This window comes from Gymnoscopelus microlampas (genome assembly GCF_963454915.1).
Source record: "Gymnoscopelus microlampas genome assembly, chromosome: 1".
Classification (NCBI taxonomy): Eukaryota; Metazoa; Chordata; class Actinopteri; order Myctophiformes; family Myctophidae; genus Gymnoscopelus; species Gymnoscopelus microlampas.
Genome location: NC_139962.1, coordinates 28,108,168 through 28,121,232, shown reverse-complemented (window position 1 = coordinate 28,121,232; position 13,065 = coordinate 28,108,168). Strand labels below are relative to the sequence as shown.

Genomic DNA, 13,065 nt, shown 5'->3' with positions numbered 1-13,065 from the left:
AGCTCCTTCTTACCTCCGGGCTATGGTCGATGCTTACACCCCTGCCCGACCACTTCGGTCTGCCACCTCGGGCGACTGATTGCCTCGTCACTCAAGGGTCCTTCTGGTCGATCTACACGGTCACGACTTTTTTCTGTTCTGGCCCCACAGTGGTGGAATGAACTTCCCACTGATGTCAGGACAGCAGAGTCACTGCCCATCTTTCGCCGCAGTCTGAAAACCCACCTCTTCAGGAAACACTACCCTTCCTCTTAGCCTGGCCTACTTGTTGTTAATTAGTTGTACAAACTCTTGTTTTATTGTTGTATGGTTTTATTGGATCTTGTTTAGTCGATACACTTATTTGTTTTAGCTCTTGCTCATTTGATTTTGCTATTTTGTCTCATCTGTTTAAGAAAGTAGGTAGCTGATATATTGCACTTTTACCTTAGCGTTAGGTATACTTGGTTGCTTGTTTTTGCAGAAAATGCACTTAAGACTTCTGGTGATTAGTAGTTTTGTTCCCTACCTATGTTGAATGCACTTATTGTAAGTCGCTTTGGATAAAAGCGTCTGCTAAATGACTGTAATGTAATGTAATGGGTAAATCAACACTGAGGATGTACTGTGTATTACCTTGTTAGCAAAGCATATAACGCAGATATTCACAGATTTAATATACATACTGTTTTAAGACTAATTGTTAGCCTGACACTGAATTTACATTTTGTTTTACTCCATTATATTTTTTAATGGGCAAGGCTAGCGATTCAGTGGCTGAAGCCAGGCTTACTAATTGTGATACAAGTGTTTTCTTTTTCCATTAATAATTAAATAATAGGGTTCAGTATTAACATTTTAATAGATGTTTGTTTTTTGTTTTTTTCCCCTTTATTACAAATCCCTTTCTGTTGTCATGGAAAGATTATACCAACAAAAAACATACTGGGTGAAGGCATACGGTTTTATTCAGACAATCCAACAGCAGAAAGAGTGACCACAGCAGTGCAGGAAAAAAACACCAAAGGAGCCCAGTCCCCTCCTTTCTTTCATGCACTTATATCTAAGTCAGAGACAGTATAACCACCTCACCCGGGTCCTTGCTTCCTTATTGTCCTAACACGAGCATGAACCAAACTGAGCCCCTGGGTTGTTGGTTTTTCAATTTACCCATATAATCAGTTGTTTAGGTCAACAAGGAAAATATCAGTATATGAAAACTATAAAACTCAGTTTTATAACCATCATTCTTACTATCTACATAAGATAATGGTGTAGTATGAAAACCCAATGATTCTATTTAACCAATATCATAACAACCAGCTCCCATAAAGTAAGGATTTCTCAGTAGAGCTGGCTGAATTCAGTCTGAATACTCTGTTTGATTTAACATTGAATGATTGGCTGCAAACTCAAATCGCAGATGTGTGAGTTTGAATGGGTGGCTACCTAACCAACTGAGTAATGAAGCTTTACTCTCCAGAGAATGTTGTCTTCAGCTGCAGTTGGTCATAAACACAGGCCAGATAAGACATCTGTGTGGAATGTAATGAAGTTCTGTAGCCTAATGTCCGGGGTATATGCCAACAGAATAAACATTCACAAATATTATCCAGCAAACGTGGCCTTTCTGCCATTTTACTGTTAGAGGGATTTCTTTTATTAGGTTTCGAATCCAAAAGAAGCTCTTAGAGGAGCTCTCCGTGAATTAGTGTTTGATGTTAATCTGTTATTTACATACTTCTCTTTGATGGCTGGACAAGGATTTTATGAAATAGAAATAGAAAGGGTTTTCATTTCAAAAGTCAGGAGATCATTTTTTGACCAAAGACCTGTGAGACAGCATTGCTCAGTATTTGTTAAGCAGATGAACTGTATGTACACTGAACATTATCATCATTTACTCCAGTGTGGATGTGGCTTTGTTGTCTCCGCCAGGCCGAAAGCCATGGCGAGAGAGTATGTTTTACCCCCTGTCCGTCCGTCCGTCCGTCCGTCCGTTACCACCTAATCTCCGGCACCGTTGGCCCGGCCGCTGCGAAACTGTGCACACACACTCCCTGGATGCCAAGTCAGAACCTCTGGCCCAAATGTTTCAGATTGGCCTGTTATAGCGCCACCAGGAGGCCGATTTGTGCAAAACACATTTATTGTTACTACTCCCACAGATTTTGTCCAAACATCACACAAATCGGTACACAGTATCTCTATAGTCATGTGATCAACATGGATCTATCCGATTCCCCATATTACATCCTGATTGCCTAATATTGGCTTCCAAAGTTTGCAGGATTGGTCCGTTTTCAACAAAATGCCTCAAATCATGAACGCAGTTTGCGATTTCCGTGAAATTTCACACGCACATTTCTATTAGGCCGAGGAAGAAATGCCACCCTTTTACCATTTGGCCTGTTATAGCGCCACCAGCAGGTCTAATTTTGCAAAACACATTTTGGAACAAAATGCCTCAAATCATGAATGCAGTGTCCGATCGCAGTGAAAAGCCTAAGAACAAATCGCACCCTTTTCACATTGGCCTATTATAGCACCACCAGGAGGCCACAATAACCTACCTGACCTGGCGGAGACCTGTGCTCCGAGGAGCACTTTTTCTAGTTTTGTTCTTTTTCTCCTGGAGATACTGAAGTCTAATTTACACTTCAGTGCACAAACCTTTCACTCCCAAAAAAAAGGATTCTCAAGAGAACAAAGTGCCACATTGGCACATTTTTCCACACTTTCTTTTCGACACTTAGTCTGTTTACTTCTTATAAATGTTTGATTTTCAGCATTTCAGAACTTGACTTTGCAGAGCAAGATTTGTCTTTGGAAAACTGTTCCAGAATGTACCACAGACCAACTGGCAGGGAGCTGTATAGGTGCTTCACTGAATACCAACCCATTACAGAGAACCACACGTTTATTTCTTCTTCTACTAAAAGCTTTTCAAAGCCACCATTCTTTAAGTGTGTGGCTTCTTTTACCCTTCCACCTGACTTCACCTCATTCCTTTTATTGTCCCTGGCAGCCATGGTATAAAGCTGATACTGATAGAGACGAATTGTGATGTCTTTATAACCTGTACTTGTATTAAAAGCTTAAGAAAATATCTCTCTGAAACCTATCGCAAGTATAACCATACCTATACTTGCAATAAATAAGGCAAAAAGGTATCCAGTCTGCACATTCTGAACATACAGTAGGATATTTGGTGATGTATGTACTTAGAAAATCACTTGTTATATCATTGTACGATGGGGTCGCATGGTGAAAATAGCCGATCTACTATAATATCATATAGGGCATCGCATCTAAAGTTATACTTTCCGTGAGACCTGAATTACTTCTTTTTACGGTTCGCATAATTGCCATAGCAATATCCACCTGTTACTCGACCAATGCTAGTTTTGCAGTATTCTTAATGTATTATTACATTCTAACACCTTTGTTCGTTTCTTACAACTGCAGTACACACCGGGAGAGAGTCAAGCGGTTGTCATGACTGCCCCCACCATTGTGTTCCCACAGCAGGCTACGATTGTGCAACAAGATGGACATCCATTAGAGCAGGCCAGGTACTTATTCTTTCATTTTTAGAGCGCTTATTTTCTTCTTTTTATTTTGCCTCGGGGTCACCACAGCGGATCATCCGTTTCAATCTGGTTCTGTTTTCTGCGTCTTCCTCTGTCTCCAGCCACCTGCATGTCGTCTCTCACCACATCCATAAACCTCCTCTTTTGGCCTTCCTCTTCTACTCTTACCTGGCAGTTCCGGACTGCCAGGTAAGAGGTCTTTTACTTGTAACAGAGTACTTCTACATTGCAGTATTAATACTTTTACTTAAGTAAAACGTTTGAGCGCTTTTTCCACCACTGCCTCTCCTGCTTTATCCACAAACCTTCTATCCTGGTCTGACCCTCTAATGTAGTCATTTCTGACCATGTCCTTCCTTGTCACTCCTAATGAGAATCATAGCATCCTATATTCTTCCACCTCCAGCCTGTCTTTTTGTCAGTGCCACCGGTTCCAAGCCGTACAGCATGGCTGATCTCACTACTGTTTTATGCATCTTCCTTATCACTCTTGCTCGTACCCTTCTGTCACAAATAACTCCGGACACTTTCCTCCATCCGTTTCACCCTGCCTGCACTCTCCTCTTCACCTCTCTTCCACACTCCCTTTTACTTTGGATAGTTGACCCCAGGTATTTAAAACTCCTTCACCTTCGCCACCTCTACTCCTTGCATCCTGACTGTTCCACTGTCCTCTCTCTCGTTTGCATTGGCTATTTTAAAATAAGCGATGCGCAAACTCACGATGGCTATTTGTGAATGTGAACTTGAACATTTGCAATTTTCGAAAAATCTTGATTTAAAAAAAAATGTTTGGAAGCTTTTCTGTTACATTTTAACAACATGAATGTTTTATGGGGAGCTCTGGCACAAAATATGTTTTAGATGGGGCCCGCGGCCAAATACATTAATATAGGGGTCCTTAATATGAAAAAGTTTGAGAATCACGTGACTGCTCTAAGCACTTTGTAACATGCTTGTTTCATTCCCAGACCACACAGTCCAAGAAGTCGTGTGGCCAGGAAATCCTCATCCGCAGCACCCATTACCACAGTTGGTGAGTAAATCGAGCTATGAACGACAGTGCACTGATTTTATTCATGAATGAAGCCATGTACGTGGTACATAATACTCTAACTGTGATTATTATAAGCACAATATTGATTCTATCTTGAGCTGTGCTTATCAGGTTTATTAGAGCACAGCTCAGTCTCTGGAGCTCTTCTTCTACAGAAAGAGGCAGCTCTGTTCGGATCTCTCTCGGTTCCGCTGCAATAGGCTCTATGCACAGCAGCCATATTGGACAAAAATTGGGCCTCTTCTTACTTCCTTCACAGGTGTTACCAATGATACTAATGAAGGCTCTGTTCCATTCTGGTCAAACAGAGTCAGGGTGCTGATATTGTACATGTTGGCTCACTAGAAATACTAGTGGGTCTCAAAGTGTGGTCCAGGGACCCTCATGGTTCCTTGAGAGGGTGTAACTCTGAGAGTGTACAAATGGAACCAAATGGACCCTCCCGGGTCCATTTGGTTCCATTTGTACACTCTCAGAGTTATGGGGGTCCTTGAAATTAAAACGTTTGAGAACCACTGTGCTACTCTAAATGGAACAGAGCCTTCATTAGTGTCATTGGTAACACCTGTGAAGGAAGTAAGAAGAGGCCCAATTTCTTGCCAATATGGCTACTGTGCATAGAGCCTATAGCTCTGTCTGACATGCTCACTCAGAAAATGTTGTATTTCAATGGTCTGTCTTGGCCTCGAGTTAAGCAAAACATAGATTTCAGAAGTCTATTTAACTATGCATATTTCACAGCATATATTTAACTATGAGAGTGAATAAATGGACCCAAATGTGGTTACTTTTTTACACACAGAGTGAAATTAACACTGAGGATTTTATTGTGCACCTTCCCCTTCATTGTTCAAGAGAGATTAGTCTCATTTAATACTAAGCACAATACATTAACATAGTGTTCCCATCATGTGTGGACCAACATAAACACCACAGCTCATAGTTCAGGATTCGTTTCAATGTCTAAGTTTGGTCAAATGTGTCACAGCGCTTTAAATGATGGAACTCTTTGTGTGCTGTGTTCTGTCAGTTTAACTATATGCTATCTTCCCTAATACCTGAGATGCCTCAGCGGCTTGTATTACATTTGATTGATGTTGTGTTGTCTTATTTGAGTTCAGAAAATATGAGACTCTTGTGCCAAACACTAAACACCTGGTGTGAAATCAACAGGCTCACTTGCATACTCCTTGGCAAGAGCTCTCTTCAGCATGGAAACATAGTTAAATGTTAGAGATGCAACCAAAATAAGAGAGAATGATCTGATCCTCTTGGTGTAACTCTCTTTATAAAGAATACAAAATTAACTTCAAGTCACATCACAAGTTTACAGGTATGAAAGAGTAGGGGAAAAGATTTTTCCGTACAAGCTTCCACAAACTGCCGTTACAAAGTAGATGATCATAAGAAAAGGAAAATGACAGAACAACAATATCAAATATACGGCACAATAAGAATGAATGAATAAATCTGTTAATATTGCTGCATCGTTTTGCCATTTGTCTGTAAAGGTTTTATGTGTTGTGGTTTTTGTACCCTGTTGTACTTGTAAAGCGGTATATGTTTTTTGACTGACCTTCCAATATGATGAATTTAAAACAAGAATATGTGGTACCAAGGCTGGGTGAAACCTAGCATATAGCTCGACGTGTATGGGCAATGTGTGAAGTTGTGGGCAATTTGTTAGAGGGATAGTCAGTGGTAGTATACTATCTATAATGTGAATTCCTGGATATAAAATGTTCATCTTGAATTTTCAGTAGTGGTCCTAATAGTATTTGTTATTAAAGTGTATTGAAGTAGGTTAAGTGGTTAAGCTATGATTAATTAAAAACAACATACTAAGTGCTAACTACGGACTTGGAGAACAAATCGTCATTTATTTTGTCCATTTTAACAGTCGATACAAAACCATAAGATTTGGGAGGAAATGTATGAGCAATGTTGGCAAGATTAGACCGCACACAAATATTTCTATTATGTTGACCTGTGCAGTACCAAAATCACTGAATTACACCAGTGAACTTCACATGACCAGACATCCCCCAGTGATAATAATCCATCCAGATAGGGCTTTGCCATACAACAGTGAAATTATGGTGAAACTAGAAAAAGTGCTCCTCGGAGCACAGGTCTCCGCCAGGTCAGGTAGGTTATTGTGGCCTCCTGGTGGCGCTCTAATAGGCCATTGTGAAAAGGGTGCCATTTCTCTTAGGCCTGTGATGGCAATCGGACACAGCAGTCATGATTTGAGGCATTTTGTTCCAAAAAAATGTTTTGCTAAATTAGACCTGCTGGTGGCGCTATAAAAGGCCAATGTAGAAAGGGTGGCATTTCTTCGTCAACGTAGTACAAATGTGCATGTAAAGTTACATCGCAATCGGACGCTGCGTTCATGATTTGCGGCATTTTGTTCAAAATGGGCCACTCCTGCAAACTTTAGATGTCAATCTTAGCCAATCAGGATGGAATATAAAAAATGTAACTGATCCGTCTTGATCACATGACTATAGAGATCATGTGTACCGATTTGCGTGAAATTTGGATACAATCTGAAGGAGTAATATCCAAAAATGTGTTTTACATAAGTCAGCCTCCTGGTGGCGCAATAAAAAGCAGATATAAAAAAGTGTCGGGCAATGGTTTTTCCTTGGCTTCTAGGGAGTGCACATGCAAAGTTTTACACAGATCGGTACAGTTATAAGTAAAAACACTAATCGGCCTGTTATAGTGCCACCATGAGGCTGATTTGAAAAAATTGAAGTGGCATTTCTTTCTCGGCCTAGTGGGAATGTACATGCAACGTTTCATGGAAATTGCATGCTGTGTTCATGATTTGAGGCATTTTGTTCAAAACGGAGCACTCCTGCAAACTTTGGAAGCCATCTCTGAAGACCCGTTTTGTTTAATGACTATAAAGACACTGTGTACCGATTTGCGTGACGTTTGGACAAAATCTGTAGGAGTACTGTCAAAAAAATTGTTTTGCAAAAAGCGGCCTCCTGGTAGCACTATAACAGGCCCATGTGAAAAATGTGGGGCAGAGGTTCTGAATTGGCATCCAGGGAGTGTGTGTGTACAGTTTCGCTGCGATCATGCCAACGGTGTGGCAGATTAGCTGTTCACAGACGGACGGACACACACACACACACACACACACACACACACGGACCGTGACGGACGGGCGGACAGGGTGCAAAACATACTCTCTCGCCATGCCTTTTGGCCTGTTGGAGACAACATGAATACATCCATCCATAGACCTACAAAATAACAATAAGTTAAAGTAATGTATTGACATATACATGTTCCAACTGACTGTATGAGTTTGTGTGACAATAGAACTAACAGAGTAAAAGAGAAAAGAGATTAGTCTCAACTCTATACACAGATTACATACTATACCTTGCCAAAAGTGTCTGGTGATCAACTGAAAAGTGCCCATAACTTTTTCAGTTGAACATTTGTCATTTTTGACAAGTGACACGGTCAAGCATAACGTTAAGCTAAGTATTTATGTCCCGATCAAATCACTGAAAACATATTATTTTCAAATCTAGCATGCTCGTTCGGATGTTTCAAGACAGCGCTGTATTATGTTAGTTTCGAATCGCACAAGCTTCATCAGCACTCTAAACTGCGATATCTGATTAGAGTTTGGTCAAGAGATAGGAGAATGTTGTCCAGGTCATCATTTTTGGCACTGTAAACAGTAAACACATTTCTGCCTCGCTGTTACAAGTTGTGAATAATGTCCATGTATATGACAGATTTAGCGCAAATATAATACTAACTACTAGACAATTTTCTGCAATCACTAATTTAGGCTATCTATGTTCTTTTGTGATCAGAGCTAAACGTGGCTAAACCTACATAAAGCTGATAAACCTACATCCTCAACTGAGGATACTATATTCCATAGTCTGGAGGGATGATTCCTCTGCGATAGGCCATCGTTAGGCCATGCAATGCTTTAACTGCATCACTCCGTCGGTCAGTCAGTCAGTCAGTATATACATTCACTTTCCATATGTGTTTGTGTGCACTCTATTAGACAGCACAGGTAATGTGATTGACCTGGTGAAGGACCAGCTGCCTGAACTGCAGCTGTCTGCTGAGGACAGACAGAAGAACCTGGAACTGCTGGAGCAGGCTAAGAAGGTCAGCGATCGCTTTCTGACTCGCCGTGGTCGCAGATCTACCAGCAGCCTCTCTGAATCACCCACAGGTACTGCGTGCACCGTGGTCCGTGACACACAGAAACTCTCAAAATGTGTTCATTTCAAAATTTAAGGTAACTTAATCATGCTCTCGAGTGACACTGCTTTTTGTTTTTGTTTAGTTTTTTTAGACTATGGTAGACAATTTCCTCCAACTGTTCCATCGCATGTAAACATTTAATGCAGTAATACTGTTGGCTAAATTAATTCTCTATTTTATATAATGTGTTGTCTTAGGGGTGCCTGGTGTTTCAGCCAGTTATTGCACAGACCTTATGCTCCGAGGGAGCACAAGGATCTGGGTTTGAATCCCAGCCCTTGCATTCCTGTCTCTCTACATTGATCTATCTGAAATAAAATGCAGAAAATCATATGCCTATGTATTCTTAAGAGAGATCTCTTATAGCAGTATTTCACACAAGATTAGAGTGAACTATGTTGTCTTTTATCCACAGGTCTTACTCCAAACCCTACTCCATCATCCTCTCCAGGGCCTTCAAGAAGTAGCTCAATTACTTTGGCCCCTCAAATTGGTATGTACTGTAGGCTATGTCATTTTGTACACAATTCAAAGCCGTTATTCCACAAAAGTTTGCAATTGCTTACCATTGTACCAGAAAGACATACGATTTGTCCTCATTCTGTTTCTTTTCAGCAGTGGGACCCTCAGAGGTGTTTTATGTGAATTCACAGCCTGTCAGTCAGGTGAGGGGAGACGTTTTATTGATACATTCATTAGACAATACAAACCGACCGAATAAATATCCTTCTGCTGTGCGGTTTTCATCTCAATGCTTGCTCTTTTATGGTCAACCCTTCTAGCATCTGGAGGTTCCATCCATGAGAGAGCAGCCCGATGTCACGACCCAGGAACCAGAGGTCAGAACAGTAGGCTCTTCCATGATCTTCTTTCACTATGATGTGTCTTTGTTGGTGCCATCAGAAATAGATCAGTAATGGTAGTTACTATCTTACTGCCCTCAGAGTCCCAGACTGTTGGTGGACTGGAAGCCTAATGAGAAAAGGAAGGTGTCTTCTGGCACGCTAACACCCCGCTATGCTGTTCAGAAGGAGAACTGTGACCCCTGTGTCCCTAAGAAGAGCCCTGGTCCTCCAATGGTCAATAAAGCAGATGAGGGCGCTGGCCCAGGCCGAAGCCCTAGTCAAGCCCCTGCCACGGGGGTGGCCAAGCCTGTTCCTCGGCCGTCTGCTCAGCAGGCCCCGTGTACAGCCGAGATCAAGACCATCGGGGCCAAGCCTGTTTCTCGGCCACCTACTCAGCAGGCCCCGTGTACAGCCGAGATTAAGACCATTGGGGCCTTCCCTCCGCTAATGAGAGCTGTTTCCTGGGACACTGTAGGCTCCCTTAATGCCAGGAATGGAGCCCCTAGCTTACCTCCCACTACAGAGGAGACTTTCTCCTTCTCAGACAGGCCCAGAGATGGTCCACTCAAGTCCTCAGGGTACAAGGACTTTCCAGCACAGCCTGTCGGTACACAGAAACTGTCAAAACTCAGAGAGGTATACTATAGGTCACGTGACCCTTTATTGTCATGTTAGTGCATTTATGTCCCTGTCTGGTTGTATTTGGAGTACAATTTTGAAATTGTGCCCATTTCAATGTTGGAAATCATTGTTTCTTCATTCTTGTCCATTCTCTCAACCATGGCAGCTGTTCTAAATTGCCAATCTGTCCTAATCCTGACACAGGAGCACAAGCTGATGCGGAACCAAAGCATCGGTGGGGCAAAGTTACCAGAATTAAGTGAAACTACTGAACAGGAAAGAGGTAGTTGGACTTGGTGTCTTGTCCTGTTATATGAACTCAAAGAGTGTAAAATTTGACCTGTCCAGTTTTATACTTGGAGTTGTACTGTGTATGATAGACATAATATAGGCTACTGTTATTTATACTATAGTCAATTAAAGGAGTTTAAAACCATTGCTGATTTTGTAGCTTGTTTTGCTGTGTACAGGATGCCTTATGAAACATTCCATGTTTTTGCCCTTATGTAGATTCTGATCTGTCTGGAAATCAAACTACAAAATGAGCAACATTAAATAGTATGTCACCACAATGTGCAATTTATCTCAGCTTCACGAAGACTATGCTATATATATAACATACTGTAATCTATTCTGATCATCCCCTACCCTATTCATTCAGGGACAGTCTTGTACATTAGAGATTCGACAATGGACTGCTGTTTTGAATTTGCAACAGTAGATGGCATGATTGTTAAATAAAATGGAGGGGATGTTAAAGGATTATAAATCATGAAATCATGGATTGTCTGTCCATCTGTCTGCAGGTTTGCTGCCCTCTCCAACCTCTCCCAGCCCTGAAGAGGCTAGGGAGAAATCAGACGCTATGCCAAACATCTCGGATGTGATGCTGAGGAAACTCAAACTTCACCGGGGTCTACCAGGCTGGTGTGTAACAAGTTAACAAGTACTTTAGTTTACTTTTATCTGACAATAAAACACAAACGTAATTCTCCTTACATACAGGAACAGTCTTGGTTTGTTTTTACAGTGTTTAAATAGACACAGTATACTACTTACTCTACGACTAACCAATCTTTGATCTTTTTGCAGTGCACCCCCACTTACAGAAAAAGAAGTTGAGGTTAGTACTGTATCTGATGTGTGATTCTAATGAAACCAACAGAGGATGCCCAGACTGCATTAAGACATAAAAGCAATCTAAAAAAAAGAATACTACATCATCCCTGAATATCACTAGAGTTAATTTAAGAATGAAAAAAGACCAATAATGTTTTACTTTATATTTTGAATGTATATGACCCTTTAGTTTAAGTCTACTTTAAACAGTGGCGCTTGCCAGAACTGTCAATTAACAGAACATTTGACACATTTTCATGTTATGCGCAAATATTAGCTTAATGCTTGCCTGGACTTGCATAACTGTGCTTTCATTAGTAACCGCTAAAATGTAATATTTAAAACTATTTGTGGTTCAGTAGTACACACAGCTGTCAGCGTCATCCAGTATGTCACAGTATTGAAGCATTTATATTTAGCTGAGGCTATCTCTGTCATAGAATTACAATTGTAACATAAAGTGATTTAAGAAACAGTAAATTCAATCATACAAATGTAAATGTACATACAGTACTGTATATAACTATATATAAACAAAATATATAACTTTGGTCATTAATTACAGAGTTGTAAATACATTAACTGTGCACTCAGCCAGGGGTATCATTTGGGGTCCCATGGAATGACAATTGCCACCATCTGGAATTAATATTTAACCGAATATTCTGTACTTTTATGCATATTTCTCCACCAATGTTTTTGCAGATTATCCACTTAAACCCTATATACTTCATTGTACTGTACTTGGCCCCCTCCTTTTCCCCTTTACACCAAATCTTGTTGCCAAAAATAACAGATCTACAAGCACACAACATGTTGCGATGTGTTGTGAGCTTATAGATCAGCTGTTTTGGCCAAATGTCCGCCTTTTTTCACCAAATGTTCACCTACAGTATGATTAGGGATGTCCGATAATATCGGCCTCCCGATATTATCGGCCGATATTAGCATAAAAATTGATATCGGGAAAATATCGGTATTGTTTTTTTTTTGCTTTATAAATAAGTTACAGGAGTTCTTACTGTATATGGTGTGTGTGATATGAAATTTGAGCTTACCCTAATCACAATAATCCCCGCATATATCGGTATCGGTTGATATCGGTATCGGTAATTAAGAGTTGGACAATATCGGTATATCGGTTATCGGTAAAAAAGCCAATATCGGACAACCCTAAGTATGATGATAGTAGAATAGGGACACTAAGGTTCATGTGGTCATCAGTGCTATAATGTCCGTTGATTAGGAGTTCACCTAAACCCACGCCCATCCATCCACGTCTACATGTGACACGCATGTTATACAGACACGTGTTGTCATGCTGCAACCATAAACTCATTAGCCCATGTCAAAAAAATAGTTCTGCCACCCTCTACTTTTTTCTGAAATGACGCCTCTGCACTCAGCAGAGTTTGGTCCACAGGAAAGGGGCTCTTAGTTCCTGATGGGGACTGATGAGAGTGTCTGTGATTTCCTGTCTCTGAGGAACGAATACAAACATGACTGAGCCTGTTTGGCAGGCCTCCTGCTGTCCCCAAGGGACCTGTCTGGATTAGGACAGTCAAAGGTCATATATTTCCTCTAAACCCTG

The 13,065-nt window shown here is 40.8% G+C and overlaps 1 protein-coding gene across 2 annotated transcripts in view; it reads left to right on the top strand.

The window, feature by feature from the left end:
• Window positions 1–13,065, top strand: part of mrvi1 (murine retrovirus integration site 1 homolog) — a 30,864-nt gene that overhangs the window by 9,432 nt on the left and 8,367 nt on the right. The window contains exons 3-12 of one of the 2 annotated variants that reach the window (XM_084065771.1): window positions 3,448–3,554; window positions 4,544–4,608; window positions 8,684–8,857; window positions 9,305–9,382; window positions 9,505–9,554; window positions 9,672–9,728; window positions 9,834–10,370; window positions 10,560–10,638; window positions 11,162–11,282; window positions 11,448–11,478. In XM_084065771.1, the coding sequence (XP_083921897.1) occupies window positions 3,448–3,554; window positions 4,544–4,608; window positions 8,684–8,857; window positions 9,305–9,382; window positions 9,505–9,554; window positions 9,672–9,728; window positions 9,834–10,370; window positions 10,560–10,638; window positions 11,162–11,282; window positions 11,448–11,478 (1,299 nt within the window). The remainder of the gene's footprint in view (window positions 1–3,447; window positions 3,555–4,543; window positions 4,609–8,683; window positions 8,858–9,304; window positions 9,383–9,504; window positions 9,555–9,671; window positions 9,729–9,833; window positions 10,371–10,559; window positions 10,639–11,161; window positions 11,283–11,447; window positions 11,479–13,065) is intronic. The other variant, XM_084065770.1, reaches the window with a different exon arrangement.